Genomic DNA, 27376 nt, shown 5'->3' with positions numbered 1-27376 from the left:
TTTGAGACAGAGTCTCGCTATGCAGTTCAGGCTGGCCTTGAGCTCACTTTGTAGACCAGGCTGGTCTCAAACTCGCAACGATCCTCCTGCCTCAGTGTCCCGAGTGCTGGGATTACAGGTGTGAGCCACCACGCCCGGCTCAAGAATTTTGGATAGGGATACTCAATGTATGTTAGGAATTTCTGAATCAATTTTAGACACTATAGCCATCTCCACCCCTAATTTTTGGGAAAGTGTAGAAATCATTAAAACAACATTTATTTCATGGTGATTGTTGTATTAAAATTTTGTACCTTGTCTTTATTCGTTTTCTTCTAGAAAATCTGTGTTTCAAAAACTTTATGACTTATATATTGAGGAATGTGAAAAAGAACCTGAGGTTAAGGTAAGTGTAAATTTTTTATGGTATTATGGCTTTTGATATGCAGTGAAAAAGGAAAACTTTAGGAGTTAAATTTGAAGCAGTTCGTTCATATTTTTGTAGACAAACTAACATCTTTTCTAGCCAGTCAGTGAGGCTGATCTCAGGCACCAGGCGGAGTTGCCTGCAAAGTAGGAATGGGGAGCAGTGTTTGCAAGGAGTGAAATGTCCCAGATCCACGTTAGTACCTTTGGCTGCTACTTCCCCTTGAGAAGTGCTATGTAGACTGAGGATAAAAGTAACCTGTTTCATTAGGATGATTTGTACTGGAATGTCAAAGCCGTTACAGGATATAGGAAATTCAAGTGTAAGTAATTTAAAGTGAATTTGGTGATAAACCTATGACCAGTTTAATTAATTTTATTTAGCATAAAGGTGCCTGCAGTAATAGAAATTGACCTCTTGTTATCTTTTGAACCCCTAGGTTGAAAGAGCCTTAAAGGCTTTTGTGTGTTTTTTTTTTTAAATCTGTCTTTAGTTTTAAAAAACCATTATCATTTAGGCAAATATAGAGGAATTGCTGTTGTATATATAAGCTTTAAAATAGGGAGCCAGGTGCAGTTGTTTTTTTTTTTTTTTTTTAGAATGTCCAAAATTCTTCATTTGGACTTAACCATAAAGTATATTTAATACATTTATTTTGAATGGCTTTTAATTATTTTTTTTATTACTTGCATATTCCAAGTACATATTGTATATTTAAGTAATTTTATTTTGTAGATTACCAGTTTTCTTTTTGACATGAATTAATTCTCCTAAAATGTAGTAGCTACATTGCTTTCTCATCTATAGTGGCTATAGTATTATGAATCTTCCCTATATATTCATGATAATAAGACAGAAGAAACACCAAAAGATTGATTCAAATCTAATTTTGTTAAGTTACAGCATTATTTTTCAAAGTTATACTGGATTAATTTCACAAGCTCTTCCTCTTTTTAAAGCAGAAATTAAGAAGAAATGTGAACTTGTTAGAGAAGCTTGTTATGCAAGAGACTTTGTCATGTTTAGTGGTCAATCTTTACCCAGGAAATGAAGGCTATTCTCTGATGCTCAGGGGGAAAAATGGATCAGGTAAGACCCTCCCAAGTGTGATGGCCACAAAATAGCTCTGCTGCTTTTTAAAATTACTTTCTTACCCTGCTTAATGGTTTGTCCTTCACATCAGTGACAATTTAGTAATGAAAGCAGGATTTTCTCGTACTATTTTTGCTAGAACATTATTCTAATGGGAATGATTGTTCTTCTTAAGCATACGTTTTGAAGTGTTCTTGTTTCATCTCTGAGTCAACTTGTATAAAATATGTTTTTAAGCAGTTGTAAAAATTTACTTTTGTTCTGTTACTGTTTGTGTTTTAGATAGTGTAAGATGTTTTAAATTGTGCTGCATTATGAAAAGTCTGAAATCTTTAGATTCACTGCCTTTGAGTGATGTTCATGTATTGAAATATTTCTATTGGGAGCTGGGTGTGGTGGTGCAGCCTCCCAGCACTTGGGAGGCTGAGGCAGGAGGATCCCTGTAAGTTTGAGATCAGCCTGGACTATATGGTGAGATCTTGTCTCCCCATCCCCGCAAAAAAAGTTCTATTAATGTAAATGAAGAGTTTTAAAATACAAATATTCCTAGATTTCACTAAAGAGGTATCTAGAAATTTGCATATGATAACAATACAAGTTCTACAAGGAACTTACTTAGAGAAGAATTTTTACTTGTGTTGTATATTACTCACTTATAAAATGTAGCACCAGGAGAGTTTTGTTTTAAAAGTGACCACTTTATGGATGAATTGCCAAATTATTGTTCTGTTTTCCAGATTCAGTTGCTTTTATTTTCTGGTCTAAAATACTACACAGTTAATAGGTCTTTTTAAAAAGTAAACATAATATCATTCATTTGTAAAGCTAAGAAAAGGATTCTAGGGGAGGTTGTTGGCTCTTTTTTTTTTTTAATGTTATAAATTCTGCGCCTAAGCTTTGTTTTGGGCCTAATTTTCATAAACTTTATTTTATGTTTTAACATTAAGATTCTGAGACCATTCGACTGCCTTATGAAGAAGGGGAATTGCTTGAGTACCTAGATGCAGAAGAATTACCTCCTATTTTGGTTGATCTCCTAGAAAAATCTCAGGTATAAAATTTTTCTTTAGAAATGTTCTGTTAGGCACTGTGGCTCAGCCCTTTAATCCCAGCTACTCAGAAGGCTGAGGTGGGACAATCTCTTAGAGTTCAAACGTTCAAGGCCAGCTTGGCTAACCTGTTTTTTAAAAATATATTTTTAAAATGCCTTTGTATTTGTTATGTATATGATATATGCATATATATTTCTATATGTGTGTTACACTTGTAATATGTGTTTTTTTGTTTTTTTTTTTTGTTTTTTTTTTTGTCTTTTTCCTTTTTATCGGTACTGAGGATCAAACTCACGACTGCCTACTTTGAAGGCAGGCGCTTATGCCGCTGAACTAAACCCCCAGCCCCTTAATACGTGTTTCTAACAGTGCTTAGAGCATGAAATGAGACTGTAGAAATTGGATTATTATAAGATATTTAACCTTCTTGCCATACTGAAATACATGTTTTTTAAAAAATTATTCTGACAGATCAATTGAAATCTCCTTGTAGTAATGATCAAGAAATGTGAAAGAAATTTTTTTTTTTTTTTTTTGGCTTTTTCGTTTTTATCGGTACCAGGGATCGAACTCACGACTGCCTGCTTCCAAGGCAGGTGCTTATGCCGCTGAGCTAAACCTCCAGCCCCCAATTTGAAAGAAATTTTTAAAAAGTGGTAGAAAACAGCCTGTAGGCCTGCACTTTCTGTTTACAGCCACTTTGAATAGTCAGTTGCTTGTCCTGTTCCTTCTTTTTTCTTTGAATTCATTCCAGCCATGTTGGGTACTTTTTGAGGAGAAAGAAAGTCATCAGATAGGCACTCCCATTTCCTCCTGTCACTAGTTGATCGCTGCCCTGCATCTTTCTCCACAATTTGTCCTTGACTTCCTCTTAAAATGAATGAATGCTTTTTCTGAATCATCCCCCCCACTTGTGTTCCAGATCCTGTTCTTCTGCAAGACTTGAAACTATAATCTGCCCTCTTCTTATTTATTTTCATTTCTACTAGGTACACAATGTAAACATTCTGTACTCAAAAAAAATTCTCCTTTGACCCATTTCCTTCAGCTATTGCTTTATGATTCTGGACCTCGTGACAGTAAAGTGAAACTCCGTAAATTGTCTGTAGTTATCATCTCCTTTAATCATAACCCAAGCTTCTTCTTGCCGCCTCATTTGCCATTAGAGCATCACCATTCTGTAGAAGCTGCTTTTGTCAAAGTTGCTAGTGAGCCAATTCATCACTTTTCTGTGCTCATCTGAGTTGACTAAACAAAGTTTAAGGCAAATATCCTTGTTTTGGCTTCCAAGATATCTCATTCCTGGTTTTCTTTTTCCGCCTTTATTTCTTTAGTTTTCTATGTTGCCATCTCTGTTCTTTCCATAAAAATGTGCATCTTTCAGAGTTCACTGCTGGGCCCTCTTTTTTAGTAAATTGTCCCCGAGTAGTTTCATTCAGTTTTCATTGGTTTTAAAAAGTGTTAATCTTTTGCCTGTCTCTTACCATGACCATTCCACTAGCTCGAATCCTGTGCCTTTACTTGGATATATATGCAGAATAGGTTTCTTAACATTGTAAAACATAGAACTTTTGTTTTATCTCCCTAGCATTTTTTTTTTTTTTTAATTTATTTTGGGACAGGGTCTCACCATGTAGTTCACTTGGCCTTGAACTCAGTATGTAGCCCAGGCTGGCCTCGAATGCATGGCAATCCTCCTGCCACAGCCTCCTGCATGTTGAAATTAGAGGCATGCACTGCCGTGGCATATCCAGCCTTTCCAAACTAATTTCACAACCAGTTTCTTTAATGTGATGTTGACCCTGCACTTGCATTCCATGTTCAGTCTCCCAGCAATCGCCTGCTCACCTTTAAAAATTTCAGCATGTTCACCCATTAAAGAAATGAAAATTCAGCGTGCACTGAGATACTGTCTCATCTAATCAGAGTGGTTATTGTCAAGAATAGAGGAAACAAGTGATGGTGAGGATTTGCAGGGAAAGGAGAAGGTTAAACTAGTGTAGCCACTGTGGCTGTCAGTAGGGAGGTTCCTCAAAAAACTAAGGTAGAGATACCATTGATCCCCTCATTACTGTATCCTCTAATTAAAGGTGGTATATTCTAGACAGGTGTGGCAGATGGATGGCATATGTTCCACAGCAGGCTGTAGTATCAGCTGAAGGCTCTAAAAGGTTTGCACTGCAGCTCTGTTCACAATTGCTAAGCTATAAACAGCTTAGGTGCCTCTAAGCAGATGAACAGATAAAGAAAATGTAAAAAGAAGAAGAAAGAGTATCACAGATGAGGCAGGGGGAAAGGAGAAAGTAAGGGCGTGGCGCTCCAGGGGGCCAGTCGTTGGTGCACCATACTCACACAGAGAGCAGACACTTGGTAAAAAGAGGAAACAGTGATGATAGATGACACAGAGCTCACATTCTGAAAGTTTGAATGGATGAGGAACGTCACAGTCTGTGTGATCACAGCAAATTGTAATTAACAAAACTTGGATGATAATGATACTTACATTTGGGTATAAAAAGCAGTATTTTTGGTTTATAGTTAGCTTTTCTTTCCTTATTGATAAGGGTTAAGATTTTATTCTAGTTTTAGTACAGCAAATATAGAAATTTTATCTAGAGTTTGAAACTGGCAGGATTGATTGGCAGTTTAACGGTGACAAAGGTAGCAATGTGAACAGTGAGCCTTTGAGCTTCCGAAAAGCAGTGATCCCAAGGAATTGTGACATCACTAGTATATAATTGCCAAAGTAAGTCTTTTGTCTTTGTAGGGGCCAGAGTTGTCTAACTAGAAACTGTTAAACAATTTTAAATGGCTTCATTCATGATGATGAATATAAAATAACCCCTTTGAAAAGGTTTATATAGTGATATTCCACCAAAAAAATCTATTGAAACTTAGGCAAGTGGCCAAAATATTACAGCAGAGTGTAAAAAGCAAAGAATTCAAAGGCTTTTGACAGATGACATTTACTTGAATATTTTTATTCAAAACAGGTTAATATTTTCCATTGTGGATGTGTCATAGCAGAAATACGTGACTACCGGCAGTCCAGTAACATGAAATCGCCAGGTTACCAAAGCAGGCACATTCTCTTACGTCCAACCATGCAGGTAGGAATGTTTAACTAGGAAGTTGTCATTTATCTGAAGTTTTTATTTATTAAAAGACTTCAAAATGTTTGTGTGAATTATCCATTAATGGGTTTTTAAATTTTTATGTCTTCCAGACTTTAATCTGTGATGTTCACTCAATAACAAGTGACAACCATAAATGGACCCAGGTTAGTTATTTTGCGTTTACTTCTCTATCAGGCAAAGTACAGTGTGAAACATTGAGCAAAAGCTATTTTCTACTCATGATTTTATTCATGTGTCAACATTTTCTGTGAAAAACTAGAATTCCTTTATGTGTTTTGGAAGCTAAGAATCTATGCATGCAGTAGCATGCAGTAATCCCTCAAGGAACTGTTAACAGTTCAATCCAGTTGCTTATGACCATGTCAGAATTAGGCTTACTCAACATACCTGTCATGAAACAGTTCTTATCCCCTTTCAAACAAAAGAGAAATATTTTGGTTTTACTATTGCTACAAGTAGGTAATAGGTTTTCCATTACCTAGGATTCTAAAGTAAGTCTACTTTGTCTTTTTTATCGGGGGTGGGGGGCATTTGTACAGTTTGCCTTGGAGTTAGAGGACCTTGTCTTATCTTTGAGACAAACCAGTTAACCATCTAGTTCTTGCTCTGTGATGTGTGAGATGCCCACGGACAAGAGCCTTCATGTCTTCCTCTGCTACCACAGAGAGGAAACAAGTACTAACTCAAAGAGAGCACCAATAATAATAATTATCCTCTTTGTGAAAGGTGTCTATAAAGTAAAACTTATTTTTCTACAACTGTTAAGTTGTCGTGTTCCAATTTGTGTTGCTATTTTTTTCACGTATGAGAAGATTAAAAAGCCAGCATGGTAGCATACAGAGGCTGAGGCAGGAGAATCACTGCAAGTTTGAGGCCAGCCTGGGCTACATGATGAGCTCAAGCCCAGCTAGAGCTACATAATGAGACCTTGTCTCAATAAATAAGTCAAAATAAAATTTAAAAAAACTATGAAGAATATTGAAAATAAAGCTCATTGGCTCATTGATAATGATAATGATCAGAAAGTATTAGGGCATCACTATCTTACTCTGAAAATTGATAAAGGAGAAAATAGAGTATTCTTCTGTTCCTATGGAAATTATATTTTGGGCAGCCTAATAGTGGTTGAGAGAAAATTCTTTAGAAAATTCCAGTTAATTAGGTACAAAAGAAATGACAGGCTTAAAAAGAGTATATTTTCAGTTTAGAAGTCTTTATAAATCTAGACAGCAGTCCTTCATTGTGAAAATGTTATAAAAAGTTAGATGTCTGACTGAACCTGCTAATCTGAAAGTGAGGCCCCCTGGAGTGGTGCAGCGAGTGTAGGACATGGGATACCAGTGAAGAGACCGGAGCTAGGGTAAATCCAGCCTGTCGATCTAGCTAGCAGTTTATGGGGAATACAAGAAGACTGAGTGACATGAGGAGGAAGCAACCAGCCAGATCCAATTAAATGATTTACTCAAGTCCAGCAAAATCGGTTCCATGAAAAAAGGAAAAAAGATCAAGGAAGAAGCAGTCATTACAGAATTGAAAGGGTGCCTGTAGCCGGGTGTGGGGACACATGCCTGAGATCTTGGAGCTCTGGAAGGCAGAAGCAGGAGGAACACAAGTGTGAGCCTAGCCAGCCTGAACAGCTCAGGGACTTAGCCGAAGGCTAAGTCTAAAAAGAAGGGATACAAGCATAGGTCAATGTGGAGGCCCTAGATTTGATGCTCAGTATCAACCACCCCCAAAAAGTGCTTATAAGTTATAAAACCCAAATACAGTGTGTAGAAGACTTCATTTAAGTTCAGATTCAAACAAATCAACTAAAAATACATGCTATGTACCACAGAGGGAAGAATTTTAAGTCTAGACGTATGTTAGAGATCCTTATCTGTTACCAGTTCATGCTAAAGGTTTTCCAAGTGAATGCTGTATCTAAGATGTATTTTAAATTACTCTAGCAGACAAGCTGAAGTTAGGATAGTCACTAAATGAAATTGGGCGATGATTAGCTATTGGTATGTAGGTGTCATTTTTTTTTTTTTTGTATGTTTGAAAATTCCCATAATAAAAGTTGAATGAATTCTTTCCAGGCATGGTGGTTTATGCCTGTAATCTCAGCACTCAGGAGCCTGGGGCAGGAGGATTGCTGTGAGTTCAAAGCCAGCTTGGGCTAATTGCAAGACCCTGTTTAAAAAAAAAGAAGGAAAGGAGGGCGGGAGAGAAGAAAAAGAAGCATTTTTCCCCAAAAGTTCTTATTCAGCAATTTGACTTTAAAAACTTGTTAGAGAAGGCTGAGAGTATAACTCATTGATAAAACCACTGTGTAGCATGTGTGAAGCCCTGGGTTTTGTCTCTACCATTGCAAAAATGTAACATAAAATGTAATTACTAAGACATTTTGAGGTTTATGGGGGGAAAGTAGGATTTGGTAAAGTAAATTATGTGGTACCTGTGAAAGCCAGTATTTATTAGATTTGGGTATAGTATTATAAAATTATTTTTTTTTGAGGGGCGGAGTTGAGATCTTACTGGGTACCCCAGGCTGGCTTCAAACTCAGGTTCCTCCCTGTCAGCCTGAGGAGCTGGGATAAAGCTGTATGGCCTGCACTGCACCTAACTTCAACATGTTAAACTTGGTGTTGACATTGCTCTTCTACATTTCAGGAAGACAAACTTCTGCTTGAGAGCCAGCTGATTCTAGCTACCGCGGAACCATTGTGTCTTGATCCTTCCATAGCAGTAACCTGCACAGTAAACAGACTGCTCTATAACAGGCAAAAGATGAATACTCGCCCCATGAAACGGTAATGCCTTTGTGGAGAGGGAACCAAAACACTTCTGTGATAAGTTGCTGTCAATTTTTCTGTTTTTGGAATATTTTCCTCCAGAGTGTGAATGTCCGTCTGCCCCTCTAAACTACCAGCTAGCTGCATTTTAATGGGAATTTTGTCTTAGTCGCTTTTGTTTTACCAGGGCCCAGGACAATGCTTGGCATGTAATACTATTCTGTAAATGCTTGAGATTTGGTTTTATAATGTTGCTTCCTAGTCAGACTTACACATGAGTTTACTAGCTTTGTTTAGTTTAAATCTCCTGATGTTTTAGGTGCTTTAAGAGATACTCCAGATCTTCCTTGAATCGGCAGCAAGATCTGTCTCACTGCCCACCTCCTCCTCAGCTGAGACTACTTGATTTCTTACAGAAACGAAAGGAAAGGAAAGCAGGTCAGCACTATGACCTCAAAATCTCCAAAGCAGGAAATGTGAGTATGTATGTTTTTAACAAAGCCTATACCAACAAGCTCTCCTTACTTTGAATTTTATATTTACACTGTTTTTAATTTTTCAGTGTGTAGATATGTGGAAACGGAGTCCTTGTAATTTGTCCATACCTTCTGAAGTGGATGTAAGTCATAAATTAATTCATAAATTGTCTCTTTTTCCTACTATAGTTCCTGTTTTGTCAAATAGGTAGCCAATAACTATATCTTAGGAGAAACCTTAATTCTTTTAAAAGTAGAATGAAAATACAGCTGCTCATTTTTAGAAACTGTAATCTTCACATGGAGTAAATGGGAGTATAACCCTTTAATGTAGTTCCAAACAGAAGTAACTATTTGAAAATGTAATATATGCAATGCTTTTGTTTTTTTCTTGTATTTCTTCATAATTTGTTAAAACTTCTTTCCTCAAACTAAAATGTAAAGATTGATAACATTGAATCAATGGCCAGAATTCGGAATTTACACAGTATTTTTCACTGATTTGTGATATACATAAACTAGAAGAGATGATCAAAAAATACTGCAGACATTAAACATTTATTACAGTAAAACACATTGTCATTAATTAATCCCTTTGACAGTACTACTGCTTATTTCAACCACTTTTATCCCATTGTTTTGCCATTTCTAAAGCACTTCTGAAGTCCTCTTGTTTGAGCATCTTTATAAAACATGATAAAAATTGATTGAAAAAAACATTTGATTGAATGCTATTGCTTACATTCCACCCAAAAGAAAGGCAGTCACATAAAAATGCTACAGTGTGTCTTCATCTACCCTCTTCACTAGATCTGGCACAGTGCAAACTCTGGCTCTTCTCCAAAGTCAAAATGACCATGAATGTTAAAACTTCTGAATCCATTCAAAACACTGACCACAATAACACAACCAAAGACACTCACCAAGGGAGATTTAGAGAACTGCTTCAGTGAGTATCAGGAATAATGGGATAAGTGTGATTGAAAGAGGGCAGAGTGTTTGAGAGGGATTAATGGCAATGTCTTTTTATTTTAATAAACTTTTACTCAAATGCCATATTTTTCTGTCACACCACATAGAAATGATCCAAGATAGAAACATTGTGATTAGAGGTCCTATATTTCTTTCTGTTTTTTTTCTCTTACATTCTTTACAATTGTTTAATTATTATCATATATTCTTTTGCACCCTTCCTTGGCTATCACATATACTATTCTTACTATGGTTTACAAAGAAAATCTGCAAAGCACAATGGAGTTTGTGTGCAACTGAAGGAAGTAAGCTGCATTATCTTTGTGCAGCTTATGTAGTCTTGAAGGAACAACCTAAGCATAGGTATTGAATGTGAGCAGGGTGAAATGGAGCTTTAGAGAGTGGCATGTGTCTGAAGCCTTACTTTTCAAACTGCAGGTGATGTTTTAAAATCACCTGGGAAGTTCATTACATTATGCATTACCATTCATCAAATCTGGGCTGGGGGTAAGATGCCAGCATTCTCACAGACTTCCAAGTTACCATTGCTGGAGCCCATAGGCCACAGTGTAATTCCAGAGTTAGTCACTAGCTCAATTGGAAGAGTCATATAGGCTGTCACTTAAACATACAGGTTTCAGTTCCTAATTCAGAGCTACTTCACTTAATCACAATCTCCTGGCAAGGGACATTTAAAAAAAAAATCTGTATTTTTAACAGTGCCTAGATGAATCTAAATGACTGTATTTCTGAGGGTCAAAGGATTTTTCAGCTCAAACTCAACCCTAGCTAAGCGTGTGCTATGCTACTAAGCTATATCCCTACCTCAGTTTCTTTTAAGATTGTGGTTTCCAAGAAAGTGAGAATGTTTAGTTCACACATATCCTTAGGAGTACAGAACATATAGCCCAAATCTGATCAGAAAGTAGAAAATGTTAAGCTGAGTGTGGTGGTGTACACCTGTAATCCCAGCACTCAGGAGACTGAGGCAGGAAGACTCTCACAAGTTCAAGGCCATTATTGGCTATGTAGTGAAACCTTTACTCAAAAAAAAAACAAACAAAACCCAAAAAAGGGAAAGGATTTCAATTTTTTTCTCAATTTTAATATTTTATTGTCCCTTTCTCTGTCTAGTTTTGTTTTCATTAGTACCTGACAACTGTTCCATTAAAAGCCATGCCACAAGGAAAAGGTCCTGATGCTTACCTTTCTCTCAGACAGTCCATTTTTTTAAGTTGTCAGATTAATGGAGTAAAAAGAAGAGGCACTGACCAGCTGTGACTCATACTTCATTAGTAGTCAAAGAAATTCTACTTTTATTTTATTATTAAAGTTGTTTTGATCAGGCACATTAGAATTTTATACTACTTGGACATTAAGTAGCTGATGATATTGCATTGAATCAAAAGTCAGTATTAATAACTATTTGTATTGTTGAGTTCCCTTTGGTCAGAATAGTGATTGCATTTTCTATAGCATCTTGATTTAATTGTGTAGGTGGAAAAGTACGCTAAAGTGGAAAAGTCTATCAAATCTGATGACTCACAGCCAACCGTCTGGCCAGCCCATGTAAGTAATCACTGTGTATCTTCTTCTAATGATGCTGTTTGTAATTTGGACTCTCAATTTATTAAACATTTAGTTACTTTTAATCTGGAATCTTCTTTAAAAAATAACTTTCGCCGAGTGTGGTGGCTCATTCCTGTAATCCCAGCACTTGGGAGGCTGAGGCAAGAGGATCGTTGCAAGTTCAAGACCAGTCTGGGCTACAAAGTGAGCTCAAGGCCAGCCTGAACTGCATAGCGAGACCCTATCTCAAAAAAAAAAATTTTTTTCTAGGATTTCAGTAGATTATAAGAAGGAATAATGATTTCATCTTCTCTAAATATATGTTGCATTATAAAGAGCTATTTAAATGTAGAGTTGCACTTTAACTTTTGTTTAGGTACATATTGGTAGTTATCATTTGCTTTTTGTTTCATCAGTGCATTCTTTTAAGGGTGTCTCTTAAAAGATATTTTTGAATCTTTAGTTGCAATAATAATTTCTTAGAGATAGGTATAATGTATTAGAAGAAACATAGTGAAATTATGAGACATTTTGTATATGTGATTTTCTGTGTGACTAAAATTTTCATGTTTTATCTTATTAGTATTTGCAGTTTACATGTCCAGCATGTAAATCTCTGCCACATTTCTTGCGAGCTTAGTAACTACTTAGTTGGTGCTCTCATTCTCAAAGCACCATGGTGACACAGAAATCTCGTGTAGTCCTGTGGAAGGTGAGGGGGCAGGGCACCAGGGAGGCCAGGGTACATGCTGGGAACTGGGGCAAGTCACTTAGACTTGCTCAGTTAGCTTAAGTTCAAGATGATAGTGATAGTGCCAGCCATAAAGGCATGATGATTTCTTGACGCTGTACCTGTAGTGTGCTGACAACAATGTTTGTTAAATGTTTATTGCTATGATTTTAGTTATATTAATATTTTAACTTCTAGTATCATTACATGTTCTCACTTGATTGTTATATGTTAATACTTTATTAAAAAAGAACTGTCGTAGCTTTCTTTTCAGGAAATCTTATGCGTTTCTGTAATCTAAAGACCATGCATCTTCCTATTACCAGACATAAGTTAGCATGTCATTTCTGTAATGTTTGCTAGTTTTAGTCCTTTACTTACTTGAAAAGGTATTATTTGGGATGTTCTTTTGCAGGATGTTAAAGATGATTATGTATTTGAATATGAAGCTGGTAATCAGTGTCAGAAAACAAAGCTCACCATCTTGCAGTCACTTGGTGATCCACTTTACTATGGTAAAATCCAACCATGTAAAGGAGATGAAGAAAGTGATAGCCAGATGTCTCCATCTCAGTGAGTTCTAAACCTGAAAATCAAAGAATATATGCTGTAATATGATTATTTTTATGCTAAGCTTTGAAGATTATTCTGTGATGTCTGTCTTGGTTTATTTATGTGTTCACAGTTTATATGATTGATCTGTGTACATGTAGCACAGATTGCAGTTTGTTTTCTTTTTGAGACAAAGTCTCGTTATGTAGTTCGGGACTGGCATTGAACTCCAGATTCTCCTGCCTTATCCTCCTGAGGGCTGCACTTACAAGCCTGTGCCACCGTCCCCGGCTCAGTATTTAGCTGTGTTAGTTTTTACTGTTGGTTTTATTACCAGTTTTGATTTTTAAATCACATGATAATGTTTTGAAAAGAATTATATATAAAGAAGAGATCAGCAGAAAGGCAGAGGCCAGGTTTATTATGTTGAACTGTTTGTAAAACCCTTTATGAAACATGAATGGAAATTAGAGTAGAACGGTGGCTATTTAAAGATGACTAGCTTCATCTATACTTCCATAAAAGTCAGTGGGCAAAAAAGCAGCAGTTAGGAACTCCTCAGCTGAGGGAATACAAAGGTCACATATTTTGATTACCCATATTTAAAAATCTTCCCTAAAGACATACATGGGTTATTGTAAACTTACTAACTTTTCTAGGGCATGAGGGCATACTATATGTTTTCTTATGAAAAATTAGGCCATAAAAAGTTCACTGACTACTTTGACGGGGAAAAAATTTTATTTATTTATTTTATTTTTGCCATTACATCAGCTGCTGCATGATTTATTATTTGCCAGTCTTTCATTGGTATTCATAATGAGTAATTCATTATTGAATAATTCTGAAATTAAAATTTGAGCTGCATTAACTTAGATTTTTTTTTTTTACATTTTATATTTTTCAGCTCCTCCACAGATGATCTTGCAAATTGGTAATTGAAAAATAAGCACTATTTTAATCCATTAAGGGAGTCAAACCTTTTAAAAGAACACAATAGAGGTTTTTATTTCAACTGGCAATAAGCTGTCTTCTTTGTCTGAAATGTATTCTAAGGCATATTATTGTGTAGATAAGAAGAATGTCTTTGAGCTAGGCATGATAGCCTGTAATCCTTGCACTCTGGGAGGCTGAGGCAGGAGGATCACAAGTTCAAGCCCGGTTTAGGCCATTTGGTGAGATCCTGTCTGAAGATACTTTATAAAAAAAAAAAAAAAAAAAAAAAAAAGCTGTAAATAACAGCTCTGTGCAAAAGCTATGGCTTCAATTCCTAGAACCAAACAACAAAATGACTTCCAGAATCCAAGAGGAAAATGAATGGAAGGCCAAAAGGCCCTGTTCAGTGATTGCGTAGTAGAGCCAAGTCATTGTTTGTGTCAGTGATAATTCTTTGGTGGTAAGTTGGTAATTTTTGGGCCAGATTGTTTTGACAAATCTTATAACAAAGTAAATGTCCCCTTACTTAAATCAGCAACATCGTGCATAATTATGTTGTGCATGCAGAACTTGGTTACTGCTTCATAAGTTTAAGTGTATTTTAAAATTTTTTGATATTTTGGTAGATTTCAAATCTGCTTATAAAATTATTGTAAGTAAAATGTGAAAAGCTTAAAATGGCTTTTTAACACATTCTTATCTAATACTTTTTCTTTCCCTTTAACATTTAGGTTCATTATTGGATCAAAAACTGATGCTGAGAGGTAAAAAAATACTTGCATCTTTATTTTTGGGCAGGATGGATATGAAAAACTTTTCACTTTATACATTAGCACTTTTTTTAGAAGATAAGCTTTGATTTTAGTTATGCTATTTCTTAAAATTCTTTGAATTACTATATGTTAATATTTATGAGTTTCATGTGAAATTTGGTATTTAAACAATAAAATCTCCATGGTCTTTCCCATCTTGAAAATACTGTTGATTCTAGTAAAAATAGCAAAAGATGTGATATAACAATTGGCTAAAAATAGTTATTTTCAGGGAATCAGATTTTGAAAGACTTAACTAGATCTGATATTTTAATACTTAGACTCTTAATGGAATCAGTAAAATAGCTAAAAGAATGTTTTAAATGCAGTTTTGTTTTTAAGTAAGAAAGCAGAGACATCTGCTGTAGCTATAGAAGATCATTTTAATCTGAATTTAAGAATAAGGCAGTAATTTCTTTGAATGGTTAAATTATCCCTGCATTTTCTGTATTAGATGTAAATATTAAAAATGTATCTTTAAATTGTTAACAAACTGTTTTAACATGAGTTTGTCATTGGAAAGATTAGAAGAAAGCATTTAACACAAAAGATAAGTTACCTTAATTTTCACTTTTGTGTTAGCTTTCGTGGAACATTTTTTCCATTAATAGCATTATTCATCTTTTTATAATAAATCTGTATTTTAAACAGGACTAGTGGTCTTACCTGTTTTCTCCTAACACTCAGGGTGGTTAATCAGTACCAGGAACTGGTCCAGAATGAAGCCAAATGTCCAGTCAAAATGTCACACAGCTCTAGTGGCTCCACCAGTCTAAACCAGCTTTCTCCTGGGAAAGAAACAGAAGTATGTCTCATTACTGTGTGTACCTAGTTGTTTCTTAAGGAATCTGACAAATGTTAAGAATCATATTTTAAAAGGTAGGAAGATAGTTTTGATTTTAACTTTTGTGATAGGAAATTTCAGAAGCACATGAAAAAGGGGCAGGATAATGAGTACTTGTATGCTGGTCATCCAGCTTAGCAGCTACTTTCCTGGAAAAGGAGGGTCAAGGAGTTGGAACTTCGCCCTCATCTTACTCTTCTGCTCTTCTCCCTCAGAGTGTCTCAGTTGCTCAGAAGTCTTTCCTCATCCTTTAGGTGTGCTGCAGTGTATTTCATGTGAAATTGTATTTGTTACATCTGGGATAGTCAGTCTGTGACTACTAGGAATAATTTTCAGAGTTATAAATTGGTCTCATCTGGGAGTTAATATGGTGGTAATTTTAATTTTACTAAGTTATGTTTAATGTCACTGTCTTTCAGCAGGCTGAGACTGTGTCCGTCCAGTCTTCAGTATTGGGAAAAGGGGTGAAACATCGACCTCCACCCATCAAACTTCCCTCAAGCTCAGGAAATAGTGCCTCAGGTATTAAAATCCTTACTTTTCTATAATTTAAGTTTAAAAAATGGCATAGAATCATAATCTTTTTAAAAATTTTACTCATTTTTTTCCTGCAACTCAGAGAATGTTGAATTATAAATCTAGAAAATAATTCTCATGTTCTTCTGCTAGGCAACTATTTCACACCACAACAAGCCAGTAGCTTTCTTAAGTCTCCAACTCCCCCTCCTTCTTCTAAACCACCGAATCTTTCTCGGAAGTCATCGGTGGATCTCAATCAAGTTAGCATGCTTTCTCCAGCTGCCTTGTCACCTGCCAGCTCATCACAAAGTGAGTCATAACAGATTCTTCATTAAATTTTCATTGTTTTTAAGACAACCTTTTTCTACCTGTGAAATAGTGAAATCTAAATGTACTGTGTACCCAGAGTGTTTTTTTGAGAAGCTTCAGACAGAGCTCTTTTTTGTATGTATTATGTGTTCATTGTAGTGTGTTTTTCTGTATCTGTATGCACTCTGTGTATACCTTTCTTCTAGACTTTCAACCTACCCAACTTCTTTAAAAAATTCTGATAGTTAACTTGTGGCAGTAAGACTCCAAAATATTTTTTATTCCAGTGTATCCTAGGATCATTTTACACTTTATGTGAACTATGTGGCTGAAATGGAAAAATCTTCTAAGAATTATTGCTGCAGGTCCTATCCTTGTATATATGTAAGAAACCAGTTAGTTCCAAGATGATAATAAAACTGAAAATCTGTATTTCAGAAACACTCCTACACTCTCTATAAATTGCTGTTAGTTACTAAGATGTGAGATGATCATAAAGCATTATTCTGAAGATACAAAGTATAATTTTTACTACTAGATACTTTTTTAATATCAAAAGAGTTGTACATGAATAATGAAATTAATTGGGAGAATTTCTTTAAATTGGTAAATACCTGAATATTTTAGGTCTCGATTTGGGAAAAAAGCATTCCAGTTTTTTAGATTTTTTTTTTTTTTTTATAGATAAGCAATGTGTGCTGAAAGTTTTAGATCACTGCACAGTGATAGGATGGTCTTGGAATTAGATGTAAACATCTTCCTCTTGATAGCTCAAAAGGTGTCATTTTTCTGCCTTCTTGTTTTGCACAAAGAAAATATATAAATTTTATGAAAGTCTTATTCACACTTCTCATGTTGTGGGTATGGATTATGGTAATCTACTGCACACAGTTGTTACTTTTTAAGTAAGGGTTGAGTGACAGCTTCTGGACATTCACATTTCTTTCCTTTCTTTCTGCAGGACATGAAAGCTAAAAAAGAAAACACCTCAAGAGCTTTTGGTTTTACTTTTTTGGTTTTTGTTTTTTATTATTTTTTTTAATTGATAAACTGTGCATACTTCATTCACAACAGATCTATACATTCTACATTTAAACAGAAGTACACAGTTACTGTTAAAGATGCAGTATTATCTATCAGATATTTACTTTATTACTGTTTTTTTTTTATTTTGTTTTGTTTTGTTTTTTTTCTTTGTAAATTTGTTTGTCAGGATAACCTTGATGTGTTAGAACTTAAACATGTATATGCAGGTGCCAAATATGATTGTTAACCATATGTAATTTATAAATATGCTTGCAGTTTATTGAAGACTGTTACACTAAATAAGTACTATTTTTTAAAGTCTTGAATTAGTGAAATAGTAAATAACAAAACTTAATTTGAATTCCTTTTGAACTTTTTAGGCCAAAGGCAGCATGTAGGAAATGAACTTTTAAATGAGTAATCTGGTAGAATACAAATGTATATTTTTACTGTTACTGTAATAGCATATCTAATGGGATTTTTTTAGGTGATATACTGCATCCTTAATTGTAATTGAGTGTAGCAACACTCATGTATCATGTGTAGAAATTAACACTTGCAGTTAACTGCTTAAAAAAAACGAACCAATTGTCAGTGCTAAGTAAGATTCCATTAACCTTATTTTAAAAAGGATTGGCCATTTATAACAAACGAGCAATTTTTATTTTTCTCAATGAGCAGGATCTGGAACTCCTAAGCCATCTACTCCTACACCAACCCCCTCATCGACCCCACACCCTCCTGATGCTCAGAGCTCAACTCCTAGTGCCCTTTCAGCCACCCTTACTCCCCAAGATTCAGGCTTCACCCCTCAGCCCACTTTGTTAACCCAGTTTGCTCAGCAGCAAATGTCTCTGAGCCAGGCAATGCCTGTAACGACCATTCCTCTTTCCACCATGGTAACATCTATAACTACAGGAACCACAGCCACCCAGGTCATGGCAAACTCTGCTGGATTTAACTTCATCAATGTAGTGGGCTCTGTTTGGTAAGTCTGTATGGATGACCTTTTTTTTTTTTTTTTTTTTTAAATATTCTCAACTAAATAAATACATATTTATGAGATTATGAACAGATTATTATTCAAATGGAAAGATAGTAGTTCAGATATGGAAAGAGGTTATTTTAATTGTAGTTAAGCACCTACTATGTGCACGAAGATTCTTCATATTGATAGTAGTGTAGATCTTTCTGTTTATGCTCTCTTATCACCTTTCAGTCCCTTGGTTAGTATTTTCCGAGTGGTACTTCGGAATTGTGATACATGTTCAGTGTGTACTTGTAGCCAACTTGATTGCCAGTGAAAATAATGCTGAGCATAAAACTGATTTTTAAGACAGAGAAATGATTTTGTTTTATAGTTTGCTTTTTAATCTGAGGGATTATGTGGTTTATTTTTCCCTTTACTGTGCAAGTTTAATGCTTTGTCTTTCTCCTGCAGTGGGGCCCAGGCTTTGATGACTGGTTCAAATCCTGTGCTGGGCTGTAACACTGGTGCCGTAACTCCTGCAGGAGTAAACTTGACCAGCCTTCTCCCCTCAGGGAGTCTGCTATCAAATACATTGCCCAGTGCCATGCAGGCGGCGCCTCGAGCAGGTCAGAAGATGGGAAATAACAACTACGAGAAAAAAATTGAAGTATATGAGAAAGTAAAAATGTTACTTTAAGTAACATGTTACTTTATATTTAATACTACAGGCATCTAATGTCATTCTTTTATGAAGTGTATACCCTATGTATTTAATTTTCAAGACTTTAAAATTGTAGTATTTGAACTTAAAACCATAGAATTTATAACTTCTGTCAAGAAACTTGGTGAATTTGTAAGTCTACAAACATACATGTTTATTTTGCTTCCTGAACATGATAGTTAATATTATTAGCTGTGTTGCTATTAGCCTTGTTGCAGGGAAAGTAAATATATTTTGAAAACATGTAGTGCATGAGAGGCAACATAGCATGGCAATTAAAAACCTAGGTCCTGGAGTTTCATTTCCACTACTTGAATTAAGTTTGGGCAGCTCACTATTTGTGTGATCTTGGAAAATTTACCTTTATGCCTCATTTTCCTCTTATGTAGAAATCAATAAATAAATAGTGATAGGAGTTTATCTCCTAGTTATGAAGATAAAATGAGTAAACATAAATGAAGTACTTAAAGTGTACAGGAGACATAAATATTCAAAAAGTACTGGTCATCATCATTTGTAGTAAGTTTTATTGTAGTTTTCTATATAGTAGAAAACATGTATAAAAACCATGCCATTTTCTGATGTTCTTTAAAAGAATGTATTGTAATATGATGATGTCTTGACTTGCAAACTTAATTTGTTTTATGATTTTGGGAAAGATGGCTGTGTGTGTGTTTGTGTGGGGAAGATGGCAGTGGTTGTGCACCAGTTTGCGAACGAAAGCAAATTTTGTTAAACCAAATTGTTTGCAAACAGAAGCGTTAGTGAAGTGAGGTATTAGTATACCTTGCAACGATTAAATTGGTTACTGTTGAGAAGAAATTTAACAAGAAAAACAACACTAAAAAATCTGTCAGAACTTTGCCATGGGTTATGAGAATCAGAATATTTTTAAACAGGTTAACATGTTGCAGTGATTTCATACTTCTAGCTTTTATTTTAATGAACATACATGACTTTGGTGGCAGATACTCTGAAAATAGAATTAAATCTTAAATTAGGATATTAACATATACATTAACTTTATCAGTAGTACCAGCTACATATGGCTTTAATTACTAACTGTGGGACCTCAGAGAAGTCACCTAAATTTTCTCCTTAGACCTCTGTTTTGTCCACTGTAAACCGGGAATAAAAATGTTTTAACTTCAGCACTTCTGAGAAATAAAAATATGAAAATGCCTTTGGTGAGCCAGAAAACACTCTACAGATGGCAATCCACCTTTATATATATATATATATATATATTTTTTTTTTTTTTTTAAATCAGTACCAGGGATCGAACTCACAGGATACCAATTTTACCATATTGTAATTGGATTGTATTTTTTCACTTTTTTACTCAAGACCTTGATAGTTTCAGTGTCAGTTTGTTTTGTTTTTTGAGACAGGATCTCTATGTAGTTCAGGCCTTGATCCTCCTGCCTCAGGCTCCCAAAAGCTCCCAGGCTTGTGCCGCCCAGCCAGGTTTTCCCATCAGAGATTGTATGTGACCCATACATACAGCAGATGTTGTGGCTTACACTTTAAGATGTGCTGTATTTTGTGTCACTAGTTTTTAGGAATAAGCTCAGAATTACCCATTGTTTTCTGATGTGCAGTTTTGATCCTTTCTCACAAAATTTAACACACTTTAGCATTTTGTTAACCTTTGTACTTCAAAAAAAAAATGGTATAGATTAGTACATCAGTTCAGTTCTTAGAAATAGGATTGTTATATTATCATTTAGCACTGAAAAGTGTAGATGCTGTTATTTTAAATATTTTTGCACAATAGACAACAGAATTAGTTTTATTATATTCATGGTGCCCATGTAATTCTAAATTACTCTTTTTAGGCAGTAGTCACAGCAGAAAAAGAAATCTGAGTTTTTATAGAGTATAATGTACATCTGCTGTTCCGAATCTTTCGGTAAAATCTCAGTATTAATATTGAAGAAAGTGTGTTTTTAAACTTTTAACTATAGGAGATAAGCATGTCTGTGGAGAAAGTACATGAAATGTCTGTACGTATACTAAACTATAAATCATTTTCATGGTTGTAATTATGTTATAACCATGAGTTTTATTTAACAGGTGTTCCACTTGGTTTAAAAAATACTTCAAGTCTCAGGCCTTTAAATCTACTCCAGGTAAAACTGAAACACTGCTTTTGATTAAAGTTTTTATATTCTTTTTTTTTCAATAATGTATATCTATACAGATTACCCTTTAAAATTTTGAGGTCTGTTCAGAATCTTCTGAGGTTGCAGTTATTGCTATATTGTGTGATCAGGTAGATAAGAGAAACAATGTTTTATACACCTCACTTGTAATCACTCCCCCAGCCATCTCTGATTAAGAACTTTTATACCTATCTGGTCAGATATACGCCCATAGTTGAGGTACACTTGGGGACTAATTCTGCTCTCAGCAGGCATTTCGTGTACACATTTGTATACTGTTGGTTTATAGTAGATTCTGTGATTGAGCAGAGAATGAAAATGTGTGTGTTCCTGATTTTATGTTAATATTTACACATTGAGGAAAGAAAGACCAAACTTCTGCTATTTGTGCTATGTTCAAGGGTAATCTGACCAAGGGTAGTCTCTTTTTTTGTTGTTTTGACTATACCGACATAAGATTTCTGTCATTGGTGTTTACTTTGAATTTCTATAAGGACATCAAAGTGCTTCTTACTTAAACCCATATACCTTAAAAAAGAAAAACTGTTTCCTGGTGTATTTAGTGTTCTGGGTATTTCTTTGTTTTAATTATTTTTTAAAAATCAAATTAATTTAGAAAATAAAAGAATAATCTCCTTACTAAGCATGAATATCTGATGCAAATTCCTTGCTGTGGTCTATTAAAGCTCCAGATAGTTTTGGTGTTTTGGCAAAGCTAGAACAAATTTTGAGGAATACGTTTTGTCAGTATATATTTCTGACTCGTGACATGTTATTTACTTGTAGTGCATTTAATGCTCTTTTGTATTGCTGTATGAGACGAGCTCTAAATAATTGTGTGTAAATTGGATAGCTATTAACCTTGATACAGAAAGATTTGTTTGAAGATATTAATATACTTGTAACCCAGAGTGATAACACTTAAAAATTACTTACAAACAGATCTTTTTTAAGGACGGGTCACTTAATTTGTTTTGCTCTTTCTTCACCTCTTTCCTTGGTACCTACCTAGAAGAGTGCCTGACCACATAGTAAATGTTTCCCAAAAATATGTGCCATAAAGAAATTTTGAATATTTCATATACAAATACAGTAATGTGAAAATAGCTAATTTATTCATGTTTAAATTCCAAATAGCTCCCGGGTGGGTCGCTTATCTTTAACTCCCTGCAGCAGCAGCAGCAGCAGCAGCAGCAGCAGCACCAGCAGCCGCCGCCGCAGGTCTCTCAGCTTGCACCGCAGCAGCCGCAGCAGCCCACAGCTTCCAGCCCTCACCAGCCAGGGGAGCAGGTAGGTTTTGCCTCTGGGCTGTCACTGTGAAAATAGGATATTTTTTCCCTATAGTCTGAACATACTTCACATGGTTTTGTTGACTTGTTGGAACATATGCTTCCTTCACTTTTTCTTTGTTAACAGTAGTAACTCAGTTGCTGGGGTACCCATTTTTAGTGGAACAGACATTCTGAATAGGTGATGTCGGATCTTATGCAGCAGCGATCAGACTGAGAAAAATGACTTATAACCATACTTTGAATGGCAAGACCAAGTATCTCTGCCCTTGTAGTTGTCATTTGTGTGTTTACTGCTAGAATAAAGCTGTCTATATTGTCATGAAGTGTAGGGCAGTAGGAGCATGGACAAAAGCAAATATCGTATGCTGCTAAACATAGTGAAACTGAGTCACAGCAACAGAGTAGAGGAAATGCTACCAGTATTTCTGAACCTGGACCACATTCTAGAAGCACTTGGGAAACTGAAATTTGTATGTTATGGATTCCTGGGTCCTAGCCCTATTATGTAGTTACATATATGAAGTGTTCAACCAGGTGCCCACACATGTAAACTGAACCCAATAGGAGGCTGAGGCAGGAAAATCGTAAGTGTGAGTCCAGCCCTGGTAACTTAGTGACTTAAGACCTTATCGGAGGAAAAAAGTACTGGAGATGTAGTTCAATTTGAAGCCCTTAGATACAATACTGTCCTGAAGGAAAAAAAAAACATATATATATATATGTATATGAAATGATCACCATCAGTGCTTTTGCCAGTCTTCCAAGTTAAGTCTTAAGTGTTTTTTTCAACTTGCATGAAGTGAAACTTCATGTCCAGTATCAACTCCCTTCCTCCTTTCAGTTGCTGGCTGTCACAGTTCGGGTTTGTTTCACTGCACTAGGTATTTCCTATTAAGTGAAATCATAGAACATTTGTCCTTTAGTGTCAGGCTTATTGTCTCTTCAGAGAAAATACTCTTGGATGTATCCCCAGATGCAGACTTGCTGGATCAATGGTAATTCTTTTACTTTTCTGAGACCAGAGTGTTTTCTTTAGGGGATGCACTGTTTTACATTCCCACTAACAAGGCACAAGAGTTGCAGTTTTTCTGAATCTTTACCAATACTTGTTATTTTCTGAGTTTTGAGATGCTTGTTTTGAGATGCTGGGGCTCAAACCCAGGGCCTTGTGTTTGGTAAGCATGCACCCCGCCTCTGAGCTTGTGTTCTCAATGGTCTTTTGTTTCTAATCATAGCCATCCTAATGAAGGTGAGGTGATAGTCTCATTGGTTTTGCTTTGCAATTCTGTGTAAAGTACCAAGTGTTTAGTCCTTTCAGATACACGACACTTTATTTAATCTTTGGGCAAGTGTGTACTCAAGGTCTTTGTTAGGATATTTACTTTTTCAGCTGTGAAGGTCTATGTACATTCTTTTTATATATATCAGGTGTGTGATGTGCACATATTTCCATTTGTAGGTTGACTTTTCACTCTCAGTGTTATTTGCACAAGTGTTTATAATATTGATGTAATTCATTTTATTTTTGCCTCGCTGCCTATGACTTTGGGTTATATTGTAAAAATTTTTGCTAAACTCTCAAAGTTTTTTCTCTGTGAGTTCTACAGTTTCAGGTCTCTCTTTAAATGTATGTATGTGTTTGAGGTAGGGCCTCGTGAGGCTGACATTGAACTCGAGATGACACTTCTGCCTCAGCCTCCCAAGTGCTGGGATTACAGGTGTGCACCACCACAGCTGGCTCTCATTAAATTTGTTGAACATGTTTCCCACTTGCTTTATGTTTTTGATAGTCTGTTGCCAATCTAACTTTCTCACTGTTCTGAGTGTATTTATTTAGTCATTTTGTTTAAAGGACCTGAAGGTTTATTTTTATCCTCAAAGACTAATACTTTCATTTAGATACATAATGAGAATTGGTCTTTCCATGTCTTCCCTATGGGTCCTTTTAATATGTAGATTCAGATCTTTATTTTTTGAACACTTTCCTGGTAATCTTAGATTACTGTTCTCTTCTAAAAGACATTTAATGAAATGCATTTCCTTCACAGTATTGCTGAAGCTTTTCCATTAAGTTTGATATACTATGCGTTAATTTTCTAGAATGATGTAATATCACTTGTGAATTTGTCTTACATGGGCTTTAGATAAATGTTTGGACTCCACACACTAGGGGAATTTTCCAGGGAGCTTTCTGTATTGTTTGGTACATCACAGTTAGGATTATGTCTTTAATTGGCTTCTTTTTAATTAGCTCTTAGTAAATAATGTACTCATTGTCCTTGGACTATTTAACTCCCTTTATGATATACACAGGCTTCTTTGCCTTTATGTTTTTAGGGAGAAATTTATTTATCAGTTATTTTTTACATTTTGAGTTTTTGTTTTATAGTAGCTCTGTGCTAGAGATGATGTGGTTTGCTTTTTTATATTGTTCATTTCATGAACCTTGTTGCAAGTTCAGGAGGGTTCTCTTTAATCAGGTCTATGCTTTTTTTGTATGTTGATCTCATTTTGCTGCTAAACTTACTAGCTTTTTTGTTGATTTTTCCATATATTCCACATAAACCTACCATTTGCATATGACCATTTTTTCTTCTTTTATAATGTTTATGCCTTTTATTTCATTTTGTGAGTTACCCTACTAAAAATCTCCAAAGGGTGTTTTAAGGTTAAAAAATTTTCAGTATAGCTTCATAAAAGTCTTAGGAAAGTATAACATGAGACTGTCTCAAAAAATGCAGATAATCTTAGTGATTATTAGAGTTCAGACAATAAGCAAATGCAGGTTCAATTCTAAAAATTTTTTCCTTCATTTAAATCTTAATAATGCCACATTTATAGCCTTTATTCTTTTTTGAAAAAAACGAATATTTTTTTCTCAGCACAGGAAAAAATTATTTTTAGAATCTGAAAATTGTTTTTCCTGCTTTTATAAGTCATTTATTAGTTTTTTAATTTTTAATTTAGGGTTCTGAACAAGGTTCAACTACTAAAGAACAGGCCTTATCTGCTCAGCAGCCTGCTGTTATCAATCTCACTGGAGTAGGAGGTTTTATGCATACACAGGCAGCTGGTATGTATCTTCATAATTTCACATGCTAAATTTACTAACAGTAATGTATTTGGAATCTTACCACTTACTTGCAAGCTGTAATCAAGAAAAAGGTTATATTTAATCTGTGAACTATTAAATATTTACTGATGGCCAAGAATTGTTTTCATTAATGGCTGAGAGCTTTTTTAAAATAGTTTATACACTAGTTGGTTTCCTCATGCTAGTTTACTGACAAAATTTTATGCAGTTACCCAACTTAGAAGCTTCCAAAGCTATTCTAAATGTTTATGATAAATATGTTAACTTTTCGATTTTTTTAGATACTTGAGACATTTTCCTAGATTGCAGTTTTTGTCTCATTCGGGTAGCTTGTAATTCTGTGACTTAAATCTTAATGGTTAGTAACATCACTTGTGTAAGACATTTGTAAAGTCTGAAAGAAGGACTACTCACTGCTTCTAGCAGTAAATAGTAAAGCAAATAAAAATGAACATTTTTGTCAGTTGAAGACTGTAATTCTAATTTCATTTTCATTTAAAATCAGCTAAATTCATAAGAGAGCTATCTATGGCAGAGTCTTGAGAATTTAATGAATGAACACGTCAACATTGTGAATTGTCACATTGGGCTGCGATGCTTTTGCATGTTTGTATAACTCTGTTCCTGCATTTAAAAGTGCTTTAGCATAGAACCAAGGTCTTTATTTTGAAAGTAAGTGATTTTACTTTAAGCTTTAATTCATAGCTAATTTCCAGAACGTTCATAACTATATCCCATTATTTACAGAGTATAAATCTTCTAAAATAACATTAAGGTAAACAGCAGAAAGAACTCTAGGCTAAAATAATCATGAAAATGTTTCAGGCTCAGTTTGCCAGACTGATTAATTTGCACCACTCGATACATGTTGGCCACTTGAACCACTGGCAATGAGACATGAATTAACAGCCTTTTCGTTAACATATTAAACCATGTAAGCCTTACACTTAGTCGTCTGTGCCTGAAAGATTTAACCTGTTTAGTATGTGCTCAGCCAGCTCAGGACCGTCTCAGTTTACACCATCATTGTTAATAGTCTGATACTCTTTTGTTTGAAACATATGTCTATCAGTTCTGTCGTTATGACAGTTTGGATTTCTCCATCCCCGTTTTCCTATTTCATTTGGGTATGTTTTTGAAGTAATGTGCTCTGTTTTATATCATACAAGAAATGTTATTTTAAAAATAGACCAGTATCAATTTCATTGAGAGGGATACAGTGCCTTAGCACGCGTGCTCCCTTCCCTGTGTCCTGCAAGTTCCATAATCAGTGACACCAACTAATAGGAGACTAAATTGATTCTGAAATGTCTGTGATTTGATACTTAAAATGAATCATACTGCTAACTTTCCTGCTGTTTCATTTTCTGTGTTGTCCCTTCCTAACCCTGGTAGCCTTCAGACTTTCTGACTGGCCTGCTCTCCCTTCTCTGTAGTGTTGTCTCAGCTTGGCTCTGCCGAGGACAGACCTGAGCAAAGCCTCCCCCAGCAGAGACTCCAGCTCTCCTCTGCCTTTCAGCAGCAGCAGCAGCAGCAGATCCAAGTAATCCAGCAACTTCACTCGCATTACATTTTTAAAGATACTCAGCTCCAAAAGTACCTCAGCATACATATCTTTTTTCAGTTTCACTGTCTTTTAAGACTATTCAGTAATTGGTAAATAACTTAGTAATTTTATTTAAAAGCTTGACATTTTAACCAGTGAATTTGGAGCACTGAATGTATTTTGTACATTTAAGCTGTTTTCCTAATTTAGTACCTGTCTTGAAATGCTGGTGGGCACATTAACATACATTTGTCTGGTAGGCAGTGTAGTTCGAAGTGCCAATCATTAACTTTCAAATAATGTACTGCATAAGTGTTCCTATTAATAGATGTCGAACCTGTTTACATAGGAAACATTATTTTAGTAAGGCAAGTCAGAA

General features: G+C 35.2%; 1 protein-coding gene across 13 annotated transcripts in view; it reads left to right on the top strand.

Moving 5' to 3' along the window:
* Supt20h (SPT20 homolog, SAGA complex component) overlaps positions 1–27376 on the top strand; it is a 33702-nt gene that overhangs the window by 5688 nt on the left and 638 nt on the right. For 2 of the 13 annotated variants that reach the window (XM_063232632.1, XM_023560443.2), the window contains exons 5-25: positions 319–385; positions 1366–1495; positions 2446–2549; positions 5544–5660; positions 5777–5830; positions 8343–8482; positions 8784–8940; positions 9027–9083; positions 11410–11481; positions 12627–12784; positions 13671–13697; positions 14431–14463; positions 15199–15316; positions 15775–15877; positions 16025–16183; positions 18128–18197; positions 18651–18805; positions 20977–21032; positions 22203–22355; positions 25325–25430; positions 26888–26994. In XM_063232632.1, coding sequence (XP_063088702.1) covers positions 319–385; positions 1366–1495; positions 2446–2549; positions 5544–5660; positions 5777–5830; positions 8343–8482; positions 8784–8940; positions 9027–9083; positions 11410–11481; positions 12627–12784; positions 13671–13697; positions 14431–14463; positions 15199–15316; positions 15775–15877; positions 16025–16183; positions 18128–18197; positions 18651–18805; positions 20977–21032; positions 22203–22355; positions 25325–25430; positions 26888–26994 — 2143 coding nt within the window. Of the gene's footprint in view, positions 1–318; positions 386–1365; positions 1496–2445; positions 2550–5543; positions 5661–5776; positions 5831–8342; positions 8483–8783; positions 8941–9026; positions 9084–11409; positions 11482–12626; positions 12785–13670; positions 13698–14430; positions 14464–15198; positions 15317–15774; positions 15878–16024; positions 16184–17144; positions 17850–17890; positions 18198–18650; positions 18806–20976; positions 21033–22202; positions 22356–25324; positions 25431–26887; positions 26995–27376 lie in introns of those variants that run through there. The other 11 variants (XM_063232635.1, XM_063232634.1, XM_063232639.1 and 8 more) reach the window with 11 other exon arrangements.

The sequence above is a fragment of the Cavia porcellus genome, unplaced genomic scaffold (assembly GCF_034190915.1).
Source record: "Cavia porcellus strain 051 isolate PalLab524CR breed Dunkin Hartley unplaced genomic scaffold, mCavPor4.1 scaffold_21, whole genome shotgun sequence".
In the NCBI taxonomy this organism is placed as follows: Eukaryota; Metazoa; Chordata; class Mammalia; order Rodentia; family Caviidae; genus Cavia; species Cavia porcellus.
Note: the sequence above shows the minus strand (reverse complement) of the source record. Positions and strands in the feature narration are given on the sequence as shown.